A 20944-nucleotide genomic window follows, 5' to 3' on the forward strand; every position below is an offset into this window, starting at 1 on the left:
TAACATATTTGTTTTGCTTTACTTTTTAATACTTCATAGAAATAAAATACTATAAAAACAAACAACCTAATATTTAATACTATTAAGTATTAAGGTTCTATTAAGAATAAAGTAAAAAAAAAAAACAAACACCACCTAAGAAAGTCATTATATGGCCTAAAGCAATCACATAGGGCAAGGTTAAACGGATTGGTGTAATTCATTTTTAAAAATCTTTAGAAACATGTAAAAATAATTCAAATATGTTAGAAGAAAACACTATTTTTAAAAACATGTTTTTTATTCTCAAAAACTAAAAAATAATCTTGAGAACAATTCCCAAACATAACCAAATTCTTTGTTTTCCTTTACATGATACAAAATAATTATTCTTCAACTTTTTGACTTTCAAGACACTTTTCTTGATTTGCTATAAAACAAAAAACAAAAAACAAACAAACCTTGTCATTGTTGAACTAAATTATTCTAGATAATAGCAAAAAGGTACATAAATATATGTCATCAGATCATTTGGCCGACCTACCCAAGCTAAAAAAAAAAAAAGCATAAGAGTTTCTAAACTCATTAAAAATATCTGCTCTTGAAGCAGGAAAAACTAGATGATCTTTTTGACGAGATGTTTGACTAGGAGTAAATTGTTTACCAACAATAAGATCACAACAAAACAAGCCTTGTTTGGAGTTGACAAAATGATTTTGTAACCATCAAAAGATAATTTTGAATCTTTATATTGGCACATAAGAGTTTATTATATCATCACGATTGTAACATTTTTGAAAGAATATTTTATACTAAAAATTACTTAAAAACTATTCTTAAATTTGAATAAGAAAGGTCCTAACAAGCTTGGTTATATAATACGAATACACGTACACAAGAATAATGCAAATTAAGTCAAACGTGCACAAAACCTACATATATATTTTGAACCCCAAGCAGTTGAATGGTCTCTTAAGTGCCAGGGAACAATAGCAACTTACAGATATGACATCATAAAGCAAAACATACCAAAGAGACTGATGAAAAATTCATTGGCAGCATCTCTCTGACTGGGATGGTATCAATACATGTCCTCTAATGAGGCCAAGTTCTGCATATATATCTAAAAAAAATGAAGATGATAAGAACAAAAGCGTTTTTTTACATTTGAAGATATATAAAGCGAAAAAAAAAAATTGTAACAGCTTCTCGCTCACATATACCAAGCAGAAGGAAAACGCTTTCCTTGTTTTGCATTTGAAAAGTTGAGCTTAGTTTTCCTTACGAGGATCTTTGCCCTAAGGATCAACTTCCTCCCCCAGAATCCTCATCCTCGGTGTCTTCTTCCACAGAATCCTCTACCCCGTGATGCTGCTCTTCAGAATCCCCTTCCTCAGCATCTTCTTCATCATGAACTTCTCCCTTGGAATGCTAGGCATTCAACACATGTAGTGCATCATATTAAGCAGGAAAGAGTAAAAATTACAAGAACAAAATTTAAACGTACTCGGTATGAAAGGAGAATCACAGAATGATCAAATCAAACTACTGCTACATGGTAGCCTTGTAGTTATTTCTCAACGTTAGTAACTATTTGTAAATGACCTAATTAAGTCTCACCAAGTTCCTCCATCCATAAAATGAGACCCTCCATGCAGCTCTAACAGGAAAATACCTTCAATCTATTGTCCCCTATAATCCTCAATCTGCATCAATCTTCACACAATTTTTTAAATGATTTACCTCCAAACATATGATAATAACTTAGGGGCATTCCTAAGAACCTTGGGATTGTACTCCCCAAACTGCACCACAGAAATTACAAGCTAAAAAGATTTTGCTGATTTACTGGTTTTAAATGCTTGAGAATATGGAAATATGCGAAATAAGATAAACTCCTTTAACATCAATGGAAACTGGTAAATTTCTGTGCTCAAGTAAGGACTGACAACATAAACCCAACTCTACAACAATGCAAACTCAAATGATCAAGAACATCTTTTGATCTATACTTACTTGGTCATTAAATGAACTTAATTATCAAATTCCATCCTCTAACTTGATTATTTAACTATGTTGGATCGAAGATAAGATCTCATATCTATTCTCATTTCTTTTGCAACCACTACACTTGACTTTCACTTTCTCGCTGCATTTGTATTTTCTATGGATATATATAACCTTTTTTACAAGAGCATTTTAGACTTTCTAACAACCCAATCTTAAAACAACAATGTATATGAGAAGTCTGTCCCCATCAATGTAGATTCCTTATTTTAAGAAACTAAACATGTGTTATAGACTTGAAAAACATGAAAATTTTATGGGCTTGCGCTCTATGTCTTCTTCTCATAGCAAGCAGAATTGAGAGATGGTAAACAAACAGAATTATAATTAGAATTCACGATATGCAGAGAATGGTGATGGGGGAAGATGGTGTAAAGAGTAGAAGGAAGTTAGGGGAATTATAACATGTTATATTTATATATATATATATATATTGTTGGTTAAAAATAAAGTGTAAGAAGAATTACACTTTTGAAAAATAACCTTTGAAAATAAAGTGTAAGAAGGGTTACACTTTTAAAGTGTGAATTAAACACATGATTAAGTTTTGAAATGTTACAAAACTTGAAAGGTTAAGGAAGACAATGAGTCTTCTCATCTTTGTAACTTTATAAAACTTAAGAGGTTAAGTGTAAGAGAGTTACACATTTGAGATTAAATCATGTTTAATGTGTGAATTAAACATATGATTTAATTTTTTAATGTTACAAAGATGAAGAGATTGAGGAAGACAATGGGTTTTTTCTCATCCTTGTAACATTTTTTCAACCCTAAGAGTGCTATATATATGACTTTTCTTCTTTTTGAAATCTTATGCAGAAAAGTGAAAAGGCTTGATCAATCCCAAGACTATTTCCATTGGTTCCCTAAAGATTTCTAGAAGTGGGAGGAAATAGAGTCTTTGGACAAAGTTCCAAGAACTTGTTTGAGCCTTTCTTGTGTTCTTCTTCTTCTTGTTCTTATTTTGCAACTTTGAGAGTTTTATTGTATCAAAGTGAGTGTTTGAGAGTATTTCTTTTCTCCATTGTATCCATAATTTTCTTAAAAATCAAAAACCCTATTCACAATGGAAGGAGAGACTATCAAGATTATGAACCAAGACCTTGTGAGGTTGGATCGTTTTGATGGTTCCAACTTCACTAGGTGGCAAAACAAGGTGAGATTCCTTCTCACAGCACTCAAGATTTTCTACATCCTTGAACCTACCTTGGCACCGTTACCGGAACCAAAGGAAAATGACACACCTCAAGTGGTGACGGCAAGGAAGAAGAGGGAGGAGGATGAGCTCATATGTAGGGGTCATATTTTGAACGCCTTATCCGATAGGCTATATGATCTCTACACCAACACCAATTCCGCGAGGGAGATTTGGGAGGCTCTTGAAAACAAGTACAAAGCCGAGGAAGAAGGTACCAAAAAGTTTCTTATTTCTCAATACATAGATTTCAAATTTTTTGATGAAAAGCCTCTCTTACCACAAATTCATGAGTTGCAAGTAATTGTGAATAAGTTGAAAGTTCTCAAAATTGAACTTCCGGAGGCCTTCCAAGTTGGTGCTATTGTGGCTAAATTACCATCAAGTTGGAAAGGTTACCGAAAGAGGATTCTCCACAAGAGTGAAGATTACTCATTGGAAGAGATTCAAAAACATCTTCGCATTGAGGAAGAATCGAGATCAAGAGACAAAATGGTGGAAGAGTCCAATGGTGGGACTAACAAAGCCAATGCGGTTTCAAAGGCCAATCATCCTAGAGGTAAAAATAACAACGTCAAAAGGAATTCCGGAAATTATATGAGCCCCAAGAAAAATCAAGAGCAATTTAAGGGCAAGAAAGGTCCTTGTTTTGTGTGTGGAAAACCCGGGCATTATGCTAGGGAGTGTAGGTTCCGAAAGGACCAAAAAGGGGTTGTGGTGAATGCAATTGATGAGGAGATCATTGCAACACTAAGCGATGTGTGCGTTGTCCAAGGAAAGGTGCAAGGATGGTGGTATAATACTTGTGCCACAGTTCATATTACCTATGACAAATCTCTTTTCAAGACCTTTGAAGATGCAAAGGGAGATCAAGAGGTTCAAATGAGCAATGAAGGAAAATCCAAGGTGCTTGGCAAGGGCACTATTGAAGTTGTTTTTACCTCCGGCAAAAGGGTTACCCTTATAAATGTATTGTATGTCCCCGATATGAATAAAAATTTGGTTAGTGGAGATTTGCTTGGCAAACCGGGTATCAAAGCAGTGTTTGAATCCGGTAAGCTAATTTTATCCAAATCGGGGAACTTTGTGGGAAAGGGGTATTCTTGTGATGGGATGATCAAACTTTGTACCAATGACAATACCTATAAAATGGCTTCTACTTCCGTTTATATGTGTGATTCAAATTCTTTATTTTTGTGGCATAATAGGCTTGCACATGTTGGTTTAAGCACTATTAAAAGGATTGTGAAATGTGGTTTGATTGCTTGTGATACCAAGAAATTTGAAAAGTGTGAAATATGTGTTAAATCAAAGATGATTAAAAAGCCTTTTCATAGTGTTGAGAGATCATCTAATTTGCTTGATTTAATACATAGTGATCTTTGTGAACTTAATGGCATGTTAACAAGAGGTGGAAATAGGTATTTTCTTACATTCATAGATGATTGTTCTAGATTTACCTATGTGTTTTTGTTGAAAAACAAAAGTGAAACTTTCAATGCCTTTAAAGTTTACAAAGCCGAAGTTGAAAATCAACTAAGAAAAAATATTAAGGTGCTTAGAAGTGATAGAGGTGGTGAATATTTCTCTAGTGAATTCAATTCTTTTTGTGAAGAATATGGCATAATACATGAGTGCACCGCACCCTATACACCTCAACACAATGGCATAGCGGAGAGAAAGAATAGAACATTCTTAGAAATGGTGAATGCTATGTTATTGCATGCTAAATTGAATTTCAATTTGTGGGGTGAAGCTTTGTTGACTGCTTGCCATATTTTGAATAGAATTCCTATGAAGAAAAATGAGATATCTCCATATGAGTTATGGAAAGGAAGGAAGCCTAATATAGGTTACTTCAAAGTGTGGGGGTGTCTTGCTTATTGCAAGAAAACGGATCCAAATAAAACAAAATTGGGTCCAAGAGCCATTAAGTGTGCATTTGTAGGCTATGCCTCAAATAGCAAAGCTTATAGGCTATTAGACTTGGAGTCTAATGTGATAATTAAATCAAGAGAAGTAGAGTTCTTTGAGAATTTGTTGAGTGATAGCAATTCTCAAGTGCCTACTAGTGTTGGAGAGTCTCAAGATGAGACACCTTCAAAGGTTGTTGAGCAACCCATTGTGCCTCGGAAAAGCCAAAAAGCTAGAAAAGAGAAAGTGTTGGGATCAGATGAGATTGATTCTCAAAGAATTTCCTTTTACTTAGTAGAAGGAAATAGAGAAGATATTATAAGAAAAATTCCTATAGTACTTCAAATAGAGGAGGATCCCAAAACATACAAAGAAGCTATGGCTTCTAGAGATGTTGCTTTTTGGAAAGAGGTTATCAATGATGAAATGGATTCAATTATGTCCAACCAAACATGGGAATTGGTAGACCTTCCACCAGGATCTAAACCAATAGGGTGCAAGTGGGTATTTCGAAGGAAATATCACACCGATGGTATGATTCAAACCTTTAAGGCTAGATTAGTAGCTAAGGGGTTTAAACAAAGAGAAGGTATTGATTATTTTGATACCTATGCGCCAGTGGCTAGAACAACATCGATTAGGATATTGTTTGCTTTGGCATCAATTCATAATCTATTTGTTCATCAAATGAATGTCAAAACGGCATTCTTGAATGGGGATCTCAATGATGAGGTCTACATGGAACAACCGGAAGGTTTTGTTCTACTGGGGAATGAAAACAAAGTGTGTAAGCTTGTCAAATCATTATATGGTTTAAAACAAGCTCCCAAACAATGACACAAAAAATTTGATCATGTTATTCTTTCGGATGGATTTAGACACAACAATGCGGACAAGTGCTTATATTCTAAGACTTGTGATGACTATATGGTCATAGTGTGTCTATATGTGGATGACATGTTAATCTTGAGTGATGACATGAAAGGAATAATAGAAACGAAAAGGTTTCTATCCTCAACCTTCAAGATGAAAGATCTTGGAGAAGTTGATACTATATTGGGTATCAAAGTGAAAAGAAATAGTGGGGGTTATGCTTTGAACCAAACCCACTATATTGAGAAAGTAGTTAGCAAATTTAGTCATCTCAAGATTAAAGATGCTAACACTCCATTTGATTCAAGTATAAAACTTGAAAAGAATGATGGTAGATCGGTGGCTCAACTTGAGTATGCAAGTGCAATTGGAAGTCTTATGTATGCTGCTCAGTGTACTAGGGCTGACATTTCATTTGCAGTTAATAAACTAAGTAGGTTTACTAGCAATCCAAGCGTGGAACATTGGAAAGCTATTGGTAGAGTTCTTGGTTACCTAAAGAATACCAAAGAACTAAGCCTCCAATATTCAAAGTTTCCTGCTATACTTGAAGGGTATTCAGATGCAAGCTAGATATCGAGTGTGGGAGATAATTTATCTACCACAGGTTGGGTGTTTACACTTGATGGTGGGGCTGTCTCTTGGGGATCCAAGAAACAGACTTGTATATCACACTCAACCATGGAGGCAGAGTTTATAGCTCTAACTACAACTGGAAAAGAAGCTGAGTGGCTTAGGGATCTCATGATGGACATCCTTTTTACTGCAAATAATGTGTCAACAATGTCAATACATTGTGATAGTCAAGCCACTCTAGCTCGTGCGTACAGTGGAGTGTACAATGGGAAGTCTAGACATATAAGCATTAGACATGATTATGTAAGACAATTGATTCAAAATGGAATCATCTCAATCTCATTTGTGAGGTCAAGTGGAAACTTGGCAGATCCTTTTACTAAACCTCTTACAAGAGATTTAGTAAGGATAACATCTAGAAGGATGGGACTAAAACTCCTTAAATAAAACTCACCAATGATGGTAACCCAACTTAATACTAAGAAATTACTAGTCTTAAGTTCAATGGGTAAAAACAAGTCATTGATAAGTGGGTTGTGGCAGCATTAGAACATGTGAGTTCCATCCATGATGATTAATGCTGGTTGTTACCGTTGGAGGGTTAAGCTTAAAGCTTTTAATGAAATTCAGTCTATGTGTGGCAAGCATCTTAAAGGTAACAAGGATGCTAGAAGAATTTCACCTATGTGAACTTAGGGGTGGTGCCGCCTCTCATGAGAGTTAGAGTTTCTTTCAAGAAAGTTCATGAATGGATTGAGCGCATGGCCATAAAAGTGCTAAGCAAGAAAATAATGGGCACTCGTGTGGTTAGTGGAAGTGTGTGTGTTGTTACCGGTTTCGTTACAAGGAATAACTGGTTCAATGCTACAAGCAACCTGGGATTTCAACGGAGCTTTGTGACAATTACACTAAGGTAAAATTCAAATCGAAAGATATTTTATTTTATGCATTTTCACTGTTAAGGTTATAAGGGTTGATGTTTATTTTTAACCAAGTGGGGGATTGTTATATTTATATAAATATATATATTGTTTGTTAAAAATAAAGTGTAAGAAGAGTTACACTTTTGAAAAATAACCTTTGAAAATAAAGTGTAAGAAGGGTTACACTTTTAAAGTGTGAATTAAACACATGATTAAGTTTTGGAATGTTACAAAACTTAAGAGGTATTTACACATATGATTAAGTTTTGAAATGTTACAAAACTTGAAAGGTTAAGGAAGACAATGAGTGTTCTCATCTTTGTAACTTTATAAAACTTAAGAGGTTAAGTGTAAGAGAGTTACACATTTGAGATTAAATCATGTTTAATGTGTGAATTAAACATATGATTTAATTTTTGAATGTTACAAAGATGAAGAGATTGAGGAAGACAATGGGTTTTTTCTCATCCTTGTAACCTTTTTTCAACCCTAAGAGTGCTATATATATATGACTTTTTTTCTTTTTGAAATCTTATGCAGAAAAGTGAAAAGGCTTGATCAATCCCAAGACTATTTCCATTGGTTCCCTAAAGATTTCTAGAAGTGGGAGGAAATAGAGTCTTTGGACAAAGTTCCAAGAACTTGTTTGAGCCTTTCTTGTGTTCTTCTTCTTCTTGTTCTTATTTTGCAACTTTGAGAGTTTTATTGTATCAAAGTGAGTGTTTGAGAGTATTTCTTTTCTCCATTGTATCCATAATTTTCTTAAAATAACATACCCTTTCCCTAAACTTCTATATGATAGTATTCAGGTCATTCTCCAAAATTTCCTGCCGGTTATTCATCCATACAGACTCTAAACTTGGTGTGAATGAGTCTCCCTGGAAAAAAAATTCCATCTGAGGGCATTCCTTGATATCCACGAATGTCAAGGATCGGAATATGATGCAGTTGTAAAAATATTGTGTGAATGACTAAATACCTTGGCCTTGAGTTTTGTATATTATATATAGACTTTACAAGGATGCTTTACATGGAAAGCAAATAAAATCAAACAAATTCCAGCATGATTCTAGCCCTATACATGTAAACTATAATCTGTCAAATAATATATGCTAACTGTACAGAATAATAAATGGAGAAATAAGGAAACAATTGTGGGTTAAAATAAGAAAAGAAGAGTGGGCTAAATTAAGGAAAGAAGTGTAGACAGCAAGTGTGGGCTAAATAAGGAAGGAAGTGTGGACAGCAAAGCTGTCCTTTGACAGCCCCCCTCAAATTGATGCAGGTTGATCAACAAGCATCAATTTGCTACTTAGCAAGCAATGTCGATGACGAGGGAGAGCCTTGGTGAAGATATCAGCAATTTGTAAGTCGGTGGAAATATGTGGAAGAGTGATAACACGAGCTTCAAATGCTTCACGGATAGAGTGACAGTCCACTTCAATATGCTTTGTGCGCTCATGATAGACAGGATTGGCCGTGATCTGAATAGCACTTGTATTATCGGCATATAGAGGTGTAGGATCGGTCTCAGAAAAATCTAACTCCGCAAGCAAACCTCGAAGCCAAATGATTTCAAAACAAGCAAGAGACATCGCCCGGTACTCAGATTCCGTAGATGACTTAGAGACTCTGTCTTGCTTCTTACTTTTCACAAACATCTTAAACTAAAGCTGGGCTAGAGTCCGAGAGCCCCTAGGGCTAGAGTCCGAGAGCCCCTAGGGCTAAATCCGAGAGCCCCTAGGGCTAAATCAAAGAGCCCCTAGGGCTAAATCCGAGAGCCCCTAGGGCTAAATCCGAGAGTCCCTAGGGCTAAATCCGAGAGCCCTTATAGCTAAGTCAGAGAGCCCCTAGGGCTAAATCCGAGAGCCCCTAGGGCTAAATCCGAGAGCCCTTATGGCTAAATCCGAGAAAACCCAAAGAAAAACCTAGAAAGCGTGTAAACTCTAGGTTCAAAACACAAGCTCTGATACCATGTCAAAATATTGTGTGAATGACCGAATACCTTGGCCTTGAGTTTTGTATATTATATATAGACTTTACAAGGATGCTTTACATGGAAAGCAAATAAAATCAAATAAATTCCAGCATGATTCTAGCCCTATACATGTAAACTATAATCTGTCAAATAATATATGCTAACTGTACAGAATAATAAATGGAGAAATAAGGAAACAATTGTGGGCTAAAATAAGGAAAGAAGAGTGGGCTAAATTAAGGAAAGAGGTGTAGACAGCAAGTGTGGGCTAAATAAGGAAGTGTGGACAGCAGTATCTTGCTGAGCAAAAGCTTTTCAGATTTGGTAAATTCTGAAGTTTTAGCCTTCGTAATTTGGTGTCAACAGTCTCATTACCCGTTGTTTCACCTCCTTCACTTTCAACTATTACTTTCACCTTATCACAGTCGCTCACAGTAAGCTGTTCAAGTGTCTTAACCATTGACAGTGTTAACAAAATTTCCAAGCTCTCACAACCCGATAATTCTAGAATACGAAGCTTTTGAAGATTCTGGCCAGGGATTATCTTGTATAGATGTGTGAGACTTGCTAGTCTCTTTATGTATACTTCTTCCAAGGACGGGAATTTGAAGGTGCTACTTGCAGAGGAGAAGCTTTCCAGATTTACTAAATCACGAAGTCGTAGCTTCTCTAACTTAGTGAAACTGACATCATCTGTAGCTTCACTCCCATCATCTCGTACAATTTCCTTCACACTGAAGCACACCGCAATCCAAAGGTTTTTGAGATTCACTAGTCTTTTAGCCATCGAGGGTGACACCAAATTTCTCAAATTTTCACAGTAAAATACCTCCAGAGAATGAAGATTTTGAAGAATTGGCTGTAAGCTAGATAGATGCATAAGCATAGGCAATGCACACAAGGATATATTAGTTAACCGGGGAATTTTCTCACCCGGAAGCTCTTCACCTTGGATTACCTCTTCCACTGACTTACAACGAGACACCTTAAGTATCTCTAGATTCTGTAATACTGGCAGCTTACTGCAGGGGATCGCAACTGAAATATCGTCACAATTTTCTATACTCAAAACTCTTAGTTTGCCAAATGACTCACTTGAATATTGGCCCCGCCATATCTCCACGAGGCCCTTTGAGCCCACCCGCAGTTCCTCCAAATTAGGAAATGCGTTCTGACAAATCAAATGAATAACATTAATATTTTATTACTCTAACAAAACTTTAGTAAATAAACAAGATCTATATATAAAAAGGCTTCCAAGTAATTTATCTTCATTATAGGTTCTCTAGTAAGCTAATTTTATATAAACTGGTTACTATTATTATTGAACACAATCATAACATGAATATGATAATTAATATAAATACCTTGAATATATAGTTATAGTAGCTAAATGCAGTTTGGGTAATATGGGTAATATAATATCACTAGCATTTGTAGTGCCCGTTAACTCAATAAAAAATTGTTGGATCTATAAAATATAATGCTTATTACACCTCAAAATTCTCATGACTATTAATTATTTGTGCCTCTTTCTCCATATTCTAAAGTCTCTTTATCTAATTTGATTAATTTGGCTATAAATGTAGTAACCCAAATGTGCAAAAGGAGTAATACCTCTTTGACCACAAAAAGAGGTTGTTTATCAAGTTCACCTTCAACACTTTTTTCTTGAAAAAGTATGATCACTTTATCACACCAATATACTTCCAATTTCTTCAACAGTGAACAAGTCAAAGTATACTTCTCCTGGCTGAACCTTCTGAGATGGCCTAAACAAAAAAGTGTGAGAGAGGTTAGTCTAGGGAAAAGAAACAAAGGCACTGCTTCAACTCCATTTTCATTTGAAACAATATACTCCACTCCACAATCATGTATCTGTAGGTCCTTAAGTTGCTCAAGACCCTTCACAATTGAAGCCGGAAAAACATATTTCAAGGAAGTACAATCATAAAGGCTCAATGAATTTAGATTTTGAAAGGCAAGATATCCTTGGGGATCCTTCTTCCTCACGCTCTTCACATTTTGACCATCTAAACAAATTTCTTCCTCACGCGTGGTTCTGATATTTTCCATTGAATGCAAATTTAAGGACTCCAACCTGGGCAATGCAACCTGTCCAATTTATAACATAAAATTAATAATTAATATAATCGTTCACCTACATTCCAATAACATATATAATTGAATATATGAGGTTTCAATCAATACGTCAATGTGACAAACTACAAAATTAACTAAGATTTTGCTATAAATTCTCTTTTCAAATAAGAAAATAAGATAACCCAATTTTCATCTCTATTTTTAAATTTAAGGAAGTTGGTACTGAATTTTTTCTTACAATTAAGGCAATAGAATGATCCTAAATTTTGTATCTTTTTTTTATCCGATAAATCATTGTAGATCATGTAGAGGCGGCCATAATAGTCATCAATCTATTTGTTCAGATTCTATAGGCTTGCAAAAAAAAAAAAAAAAATGCAATCCACAACCATACCATGCTTTGTAGATTAAAATAAAGAATAGAAAAAATGATATTTGTATAAATACTTTTCTTCATCTAATTACAAATTAATTGTCCCACTAATGTGCACCTCATGATTGATATTGACATCACTTCTTTCCAATTTTTAACACATTATCTTTTTTACTTTTTCCACTACATAGGTAATTTTTTTTATTTGTACGTTTTGTATGGCTTATTTTATTTGATTATTTACTTTCTAAAATTTGAAGTATTTAAATTAATTGTTCAATAATGATAAGGTACTCAATCATTATGAACTGATTGCAACTATTACGATTCTCGTTATTATCAGCCTTTATTTTAACATTTTCATTCATAAAACAAGTATATAATGTGACTTTCATATTATTTTAATTTTTAAGCTCTAATTTTCAATTGTGATTTTTGCCCTATTGTTCATCCATTTTTTGTTTCTTGCAACAAAATGCAATTTTCAAATTTTTGTAAATTCTATCCTTTGTAAATTTTCATTTTTTGACCTAATATTTTCACCATTTGAATGGTGAATAACATTGCTTAAAAAGAAAAAGCAAAAAGAGATAAATAATTCAACAATGTGTGTTAATAGTTATTATAAAAAACATTTCATTAGTTGAATAAGCTTAGCTTATTTTTCCTTAAATAAAATATATTTCATGCAAAAATAATAAAAATAAATGCCATATTAGAAAAACTATGGAGATTTGCCAAATGAATTGGAAAAACAAATGAAAAGCATATTAAGAAAAAAAGTGAACTCATAATAATGGAAAGAAGAGCAAGATAAAATTAAAGAATCAAAATTCACCTCTTATTTGATGTTAGAAATTAAACATGATTGAAGAGATAATTTTTGAGATTAATGATGGGAGACTCATGAGATAATGGAAGTGGAACTCTTCGAGAAATGAAAAAAAATGTATATATTTTGAAATTTTGTTATATCTACAACATTTTGGATGAAACAATATAAATACTTTCTAAGTTAAAAATTCAAAATTAAAATATACATATTTGTGTGCTAAATAATATAAATATGTTTATAAGCCTAAAAAAGTGAAGATAAACTTGTGAAATGGAATAGGAAAGAGGCATAATCAGGATGATGAGGGACCACTTTCCACTTTCTTAATAAGAGTTTACTCATGGACAAAATTAATCTATTTCCTTGTATTAGAATTAATGAGAAAAATTAAGGTTAGTTATGTAATTTTTTGAGAGAAAATGATTAGTAAGTTAAAAAAATTGAAATAGAAAATATACATATTTCATGGCAAAATAAGATCAATATGTTTAGGAGGAACAAATCTTGTGATAGGCTATTTGGCTTTCTTAGTAGTACATACTACCATTAGGAAACTACTGATTTAATTAATGTATATGATTAATTTGTTTGCAAGAGAAGTTGAAGAGTAAAAAGAGCTGAATGGCAGAAATTGAAAGTGAAAATTAAACATACCTGATTGAAAAAAGAGCTGCCTGGCTCCTGGCTGCCACTGGTTCCTGTGGAGTAGAAGTTAATGAGATTTGGCAGTTCCAATTTCAAGGATCCCAGTTGAGGAAACACTAGTACTGATTCCCTGGCTTGTGTTGTAGGAAGCCATATGATATATTTCAAGCTGTCACACTCCTCTATTTCCAGAACTCTTAAGTTGGCAAAACACCCCACCGGAAATCGGCCATGCCATACTGCTTCCAATTACTCGAGACATCTGAGCTTTAATCTTTCCAAGAGAGGAAAGGCACGTGGTGGATCGACCCATACCATTTCCCTTGTATTTATGATGTATTGCATCCCATCACTCCTAGAGATATACAGAAACTTGAGTTGAAGAAAACCATCGCAGCCTAGCTCATTAATAAAATGTTTGGTATCAACCAGTCTGTCCGATACTAGAACTTCAGTTGTCTTAAAAAGCTTGGAGAAGTGGGGGACTTTGACCACATCATGCAGGCTCGGATTGAGCTGGCTCCACTCATTCTGACCCAAACTGAGCAACAACCTTCTAGAGGCCTTTGTACTATCATTACACCGACCCCATTGACCATCATCACACCAAGCCCATGGACCATCGCCTACACATATATCATATCTAGTGAGGTTCTCAAAGGAAACATCTTCCAAAAGCAAACGTGAAAATGGTATGACCAATTCCAAAGCCCTCAAACAGGACAAGTGTTTCAACCCACAAAGAGTAGGAATGGTGTCTAGGTAGAGTCGACTGTCCTTCAATATATTAAACCTAATACACAAATGCTCTAACCGAGGTAGACTTGATATCATCAGCGGATTACTTCTACTGGGGAGAATTGTGCCCCTTAAACTCAACATCCTTAGATCAGTCAATTTCATCATTACTTCGAGACCCTTGAAACTCAAACAATCTTCAAGGCTAAGAATTTGTAGTCTCTTAAGGTTTCCAAGTATTTTTATGTCTTCGATCTGGTGACCGTGTACACACAATGTTCGAAGATTTGAAAGAGAGTGAATTGATAAAGACAGATGTTGCCGATGCCATCCAGTCAAGCTTAAAACTCTGACTTCTGCTTTGAAAAAAGTTTCTGGAATTTTCAAAGAATAATGAATACTATCCAACAAAACAAATGGAGGCTCAGGACATACCAATCCTTCTTGAAGGGCATTAACACATGTGCATTTCAAAAATATGCCTGTACAATTTCTCGGTTCAGCGCCACTCTTTTCCCATTCTTCTGATCTAACAACTCCGTCCACCTCAAATTGATGAAGATGTTTCGATGCAATTAATTTGGCAACATCACGAACCACGTCATGCATTTTTACAAACCCGTTACCTTCCTCCACAAAAAGCAAGCTTGGAGCTCTATCATAGTATTTATCATCTTCAAGTGCATCAAGCAACAGGCTTGAGGATTTAAGAATTCCCACCAGGGAAACTACTCTATCTCTTGCGTGCTCCAATGAATCAATCTTACTAAACAAATCCAAACCCATGCCATATTTTAACAAGTCATCCAATGGAATATCACCATTGCCCAGTGAACCAATGAGCAAGAACAATGACTTCGCTTCAGCACTTTTCAAATGCTTGTAGCTCCACTCCAGACACGAGTACACATTTTCAGTCACTCCTTCTATGTTTGTTGGTGTAGACATTCTCAGCTCCTGCAAGGCATTCCTCCATACAGCCACTCCCTCACCCTTTAGCGCCGTTGCAATTGTTACAATAGCTACTGGAAGACCCTCACATTTTTTGAATACTTCAGTTGCTATGGGCCGCAATTCATGCTCCTGCTCGAAATCACCTGCAGTCCTCTGAAATAATTTCCAAGCTTCCTCTTTATCCATTTCAAAATATTTATCAAAGTAGTCTTCTTTATCCACGTAAGCATCCACATAGATTTTAAGTATAAAAAACCACCGTCGGTGACTGTGATTTTAAAACTTACAGAAATATCCTTAAAACCAGAGTTACAAACTATAGTTTTACAATTTCTCTTAGAACCACAGTTACTAACTGTGGTTTTAAAAGAAGTATCCTTAAAACCACTATTACAAACTGTGGTTTTACAACTTCCCATAAAACCACAGTTAGTAACTATGGTTTTACAATTATTTTTATTCCACACCTATTTTAATGGTATTGTAATTTTAATATTATTTTTAAAATATTTTTTTATCAAAACAACCATAAAACCACAGTTAGTAACTGTGGTTTTACAATTATTTTTAATGTGTTGTAATTTTAATATTATTTTTAAAATATTTTTTTTATCAAAATAACCATAAAACCACAGTTAGTAACTGTGGTTTTACAATTATTTTTAACTCATCTATTTTAATGGTGTTGTAATTTTAATATTATTTTTAAAATATTTTTTTATCAAAATAACCATAAAACCACAGTTAGTAACTGTGGTTTTACAATTATTTTTAACCCACATCTATTTTAATGGTGTTGTAATTTTAATATTATTTTTAAAATATTTTTTTATCAAAATAACCATAAAACCACAGTTAATAACTGTGGTTTTACAATTATTTTTAACCCACATCTATTTTAATGGTGTTGTAATTTTAATATTATTTTTAAAATATTTTTTATCAAAATAACCATAAAACCACAGTTACATAAAACCACAGTTAGTAACTGTGATTTTACAATTATTTTCAATCCGCATCTATTTTAATGGTGTTGTAATTTTAATATTATTTTTAAAATACTTTTTTATCAAAATAACCATAAAACCACAGTTAGTAACTGTGGTTTTACAATTATTTTTAACCCACATCTATTTTAATTGTGTCGTAATTTTAATATTATTTTAAAAATATTTTTTATCAAAATAACTATAAAACCACAGTTAGTAATTGTGGTTTTAAAAATGTTATAAAACCCACAGTCACAGATGGTGGTTTTATAATTTTCTTTAAAACCACAGTCACGGACTATGGTTTTACAATTTTCACAAATATTTTTAAGGGGAACTCATGTGTAAAAAAGTATGGGATTTTAGAACTTTGCTTTTCACAAATTTTTTCGTTACGACTGTTTTAAAATATATATATATATATATATTATCTTTATTTTTTCATATTTTCCTTGAAAATTTGAGAAAATAATTTGGTCTACATGCATTCCCATAAAAATTTATATATTTATGGTAAATAAAATATTTATTTGTTTTACGAATATTTTCACATATGAACTAAAGAAAATTATTTATTCATATTATTTTTAAATTTTAAAATAACTAAAGAAATTGCTTATATTATTTTAAAATTTTATATTTTCATGTGCAAATTAATGCTAATGATTATGATTTTAGGTTATTCATTATTAAGTATGATTTGAACTTATGTCTTGGTTAAAATGTATAATTTTTTAATTATATGAAAGAAAAATAGGTAATGGTTGTAATAATTTATTTAGTTAGAATTTCTTTCATTTAGACTTTAGGATGCATTTGAGTTTTATTTGTTTAAATTATCAAGGAAACATGTGAATAACATAACATCACTAATTTGAATTAACACTTTATATAACCTTAAATGTATAAACCAAAGTATAATAGTTCTACAAACATGAAAAAAGATCTCAATGTGTCCCACATGATGGAATCTTTCTCTTTCGTTGTGAACATCTACGGTAGATGGCCATATTTGTTGTATTCATCTGTGCTATCTGAAAAGTCTCCATCTCTATAGACTGTGACATGTCATCTACATGAGCTGTCGAGTTAGATGGAATTGAAGGAGGTAGAACTCGACGTACACATGGAGCTCGATGTCCTCTAGGTACCCGTACATGTAATCGTGCGGCATGAGCTATCCCCTGAAGAAAAGGTAGAGGTGCAGTGGACTCTGTAACAGGTGGAGGTGCAATAGACTCTGTAACAGGTGGGGGTGCAATAGACTCTGTAACAGGTGGGGGTACAATAGACTCTGTAATAGGTGGGGGTGCATCCAATGATATAGATGGCTAAACAGGGGTAAGGGTAGATGGTATGGTAGTCTCGGGTCAAGATGAATGGGCTGGTATGGATACATCAGGGGGAGAAAGTGGCGACTCTAATGATGCAGATGACTGAAATAAAGGAAAGGTAGATGTGACTGGTGGATGTTAAGGTTGTACCAAAGTAGATGCCAAAGGTACATGTCGGTGACCAGCTCAATGACCATCTCTCCCCCGACCTCTAATGGGTGGTACCCTAACAGGCGTAATCAATGATGGTGGTCTCATGGATGGCCCTGAAGATGTGGATGGCTCATGTGTTAAGTGTACACGATGGTCCTCCCCTATAGCACGTAAAACATCAATAGCAATTCGGTGAGTTTTCTCCAAATCATTTGAAATAGCCATATGCGATACGGCAGTGATCTGTAAAAGAAAATGAAACATGAGGCATTTGCACATAATTTAAGTTTAACATTCATTAAAAAATGGTTTTGTATCTCAAATGCTCTCACTAATAACTAAATGGCAGAAGCTGTACTATGGAACCTCATATGATCTCTATGCAAAACAGGTGCGATCAGGCGTCGCGTGATACGTCGATACCACTGCATATATGGATCATAAAAAGCCATGGTAGTAATCGCAAGTGGTGTTGTCGCAATATGCTCAGAACGAGTAGCCCAAAGAGAAATATACTGAGCATGGAATGTGACCTAATCGTACTGATGTCGTCCTCGCCTATCTATTAAATGTAGCTCCATATCTATCAAACAAGGTGGAGGTATCCCTTGTTGCATACGAAACTGGCGTAAAACTCGCTTTGGTCTATGTCACTCGATAATATCAAAGCAAATTAGAGGCGACATAGTTCGCCAAATTTCTTCATCAGCCTGACATATAGTCAGAAGATGTGCAATCAAATCTATTGTATATGGTTCCCATAATACCTGTAATTTTTTTTAAAAAAATAATTAGTCACATTGGTGGAAAATATTACAAAGGTAATCTTACGCATCTACACTTTACTTGATCCTGTGTCTGGGCATCCAATTGATCTCGATAGAATGTCAACACATGTGGTGATGGGTTATGAGACCAAGACAGGGGTACTCTCCACCTGTGGCCCAATGGATCGACTGGGAGTGCCTCATCTGGCAATAGATGATCATGTAAACCACCAACTACATCATCATGTACATGTGGGACTACTATAGGCACTAGAGGACAACCGAAATCAGGTCGACCCACATGAAGTCTCTCCCATGACCACAACTACAAAATTAGATAACATTATCAAAATTAGACAACTTACAACAATAATGTGAGTCAATTAATTATAATAGATAGTTATGTCGAAATACCTGTAATAGTGATAGGTCCAGAAATCTCTGTGGCACTATCTAAATTTGCACGACATAGCTCTCTATATAGGTATGCCAACACTGTACTGCCCCAACTATAGTGAGAAATCTCAGTGAAGTCTCTCAACAGTGGAAGGTAACATAACTGTACATGTGTGCCAGTCTTGTCTGCGAACAATGCTCCACCCAATAGTGCTAATATGAAAGCAGGCGCATAACACTGTAAAATAACATCATCGACCCCTGCTGGTGGATATGAGAACTGCTCATGCAACCATCGTGCTGATATAGATGGCCCTCTAATTTGAGATGGAGGTGGGACGACACCTAAAAGCTCATAACATAGTAGTGACCAATCTATGTCACATGTGCCAGTGATATGAGGCCCATGAATACGTAATCCTAGAATCATGGTTACATCCTGTAAAGTAACGGTCATCTCTCCAATAGGTAAATGAAATGTGTGTGTCTCGGGCCGCCATCGCTCAACAAGACTCGTGATCAATGGCCAATCTAGTGAAATGTGTCCGACACAATATACACCATAAAATCCAGACTGCATCACATATCGCCGAATACGAGGGTCCATCTCCCACTCTCGCATGAATGTCCATAAACGTTGTCGACATGTCAATACCTGATTAAGCTACAAAAGATACCATTTCGATTAAATAAGAACTTAATTAAGGTTTATGATTATATTTTTCTATACATCTATATTTATATATACATATATACCTAACCAGAATCCACTAATTGAGACCTATGTTTGTCCTGTAGCGCTAAAATAGAGCGATCTAATGGATCTGGATCAAATCTGCCCTTTCTATGCTCCATTACTATACTGTCATAATAAACTAATGTTAATATTATAATTTAAATAATTTCGACAGAGTATCCCCTATAAAAAAAGTATTCTCCAAAATACAAAGATCCTGATTAATCGATCTTATAGATTTTTCCCTCTATGACCTAAAATATTTATAAAAATATTCTAAATAACTTTCCTTATTCTATGAGGAAATATGATATCACAATAATAAATTAACTTAGAAAATACTTTATACAATATTCTTTACAAAAAGGAATTTATAATAATTGAGAATTTGATACACTTTTTAATATATGATACAATTCAAAAGCTAACCAATAATTACAAGCAATTTTCATGGTTTGGAGATCCAGCCTAGGTTCTACATGTCTTTTTACAGTTTTATAAAGTTGTTAGCATTTGTATAGGTGCTATTAAATGTTCCACATGCCATTAAATGATTCAAGTTCTAAGAGTCCTATAATGGGGAAGAGATTGTTATATGCGCAATAGTATTATTTTTATAAAAATGATGATTGAAAAATGACACACTCAAATCTCCTTGATCCTAATAAATTTTTTTAAAATATATATATATAATAAAAAGTATATATTTTTTTAGAGGAGAAAAAGAAACAAAAATAAATTTAATAATCACTTCCAATTTTATAAAGTTAATAAATGATGAAAACAAATTTAAAAATAATTTGAAAAACTTAAGCATTTGTAATGATGGTTTCTCGATAAATCTAGTAATTATAATAAATAAGAAGATAAAATATTTTAATAATAAACAAGTGATTATAACTCATAACCCTAAGGATTTATTAGGAAGTGTTTTGAAAATAGTTTTAAATTTGATTCTATTTGTAATATTTTTTTTAGAATAAAAATACATATGGGAAGATTTTGGACATGTTTTCTTGTTTTTCAAATATTTATTAAAAATATATTTTATTTATAATATGTTATCTATCAAAAACTTGTGTTTGAAAACAATTAATAACTATACACAATTTAATATTTTTTTAGTTTTCATAATAATAATAATAATAATTAGTGAAATATATATATATATATATATATATATATATATATTCCTTTGTGGTTTTTTTTATTTATTTTAATTTTCTTCTATTTTTTATTTCTTTTTGTTCCCACTCGATCTTTAAACAAGTGGATTATGATTAATTTTTAATTTTTTATTAAAAAAAAAGGAAAATAAACAAGTGGATTATGATTAATTTTTTATTTTTTATTTAAAAAAGGAAAAGAAACAAGTGGATTTTTAATTTTTTTATTAAAAAAAAGGAAAATAAAGAA

The 20944-nt window shown here is 33.6% G+C and overlaps 2 protein-coding genes across 2 annotated transcripts; both read right to left on the reverse strand.

Moving 5' to 3' along the window:
* Positions 1-889: 889 nt before the first annotated feature.
* LOC117930569 (probable disease resistance protein At4g27220) lies at positions 890-11581 on the reverse strand. Its single transcript, XM_034851210.1, has 4 exons — positions 11123-11581; positions 9799-10676; positions 8304-8475; positions 890-1410 (listed from the first exon to the last, which is right to left on the reverse strand). Exons 1-3 carry the CDS (start codon positions 11579-11581, stop codon positions 8319-8321), a joined length of 1494 nt encoding a protein of 497 aa, XP_034707101.1. The 3' UTR covers positions 890-1410; positions 8304-8318.
* Positions 11565-15339, reverse strand: LOC117930570 (disease resistance protein At4g27190-like). Its single transcript, XM_034851211.1, has 2 exons — positions 13471-15339; positions 11565-11620 (listed from the first exon to the last, which is right to left on the reverse strand). The coding sequence occupies exon 1, from the start codon at positions 15337-15339 to the stop codon at positions 13711-13713; it is 1629 nt and encodes a 542-aa protein (XP_034707102.1). The 3' UTR covers positions 11565-11620; positions 13471-13710.
* Between the last annotated feature and the right edge of the window lie 5605 nt (positions 15340-20944).

Source organism: Vitis riparia, chromosome 14, assembly GCF_004353265.1.
Source record: "Vitis riparia cultivar Riparia Gloire de Montpellier isolate 1030 chromosome 14, EGFV_Vit.rip_1.0, whole genome shotgun sequence".
Classification (NCBI taxonomy): Eukaryota; Viridiplantae; Streptophyta; class Magnoliopsida; order Vitales; family Vitaceae; genus Vitis; species Vitis riparia.

What these genes read in the sequence shown, in the direction of transcription:
- LOC117930570 (XM_034851211.1), bottom strand. Translation starts at nt 15,339, where the DNA reads ATGGATAAAGAGGAAGCTTGGAAATTATTTCAGAGGACTGCAGGTGAT.
- LOC117930569 (XM_034851210.1), bottom strand. Translation starts at nt 11,581, where the DNA reads ATGGAAAATATCAGAACCACGCGTGAGGAAGAAATTTGTTTAGATGGT. An exon ending in CTCTTTTTGTGGTCAAAGAG is followed by an intron (nt 10,677 to 11,122) that starts GTATTACTCCTT and finishes TTGATTTGTCAG; the next exon opens with AACGCATTTCCTAATTTGGA. An exon ending in AGCTTTTGCTCAGCAAGATA is followed by an intron (nt 8,476 to 9,798) that starts CTGCTGTCCACA and finishes ATATTTTTACAA; the next exon opens with CTGCATCATATTCCGATCCT.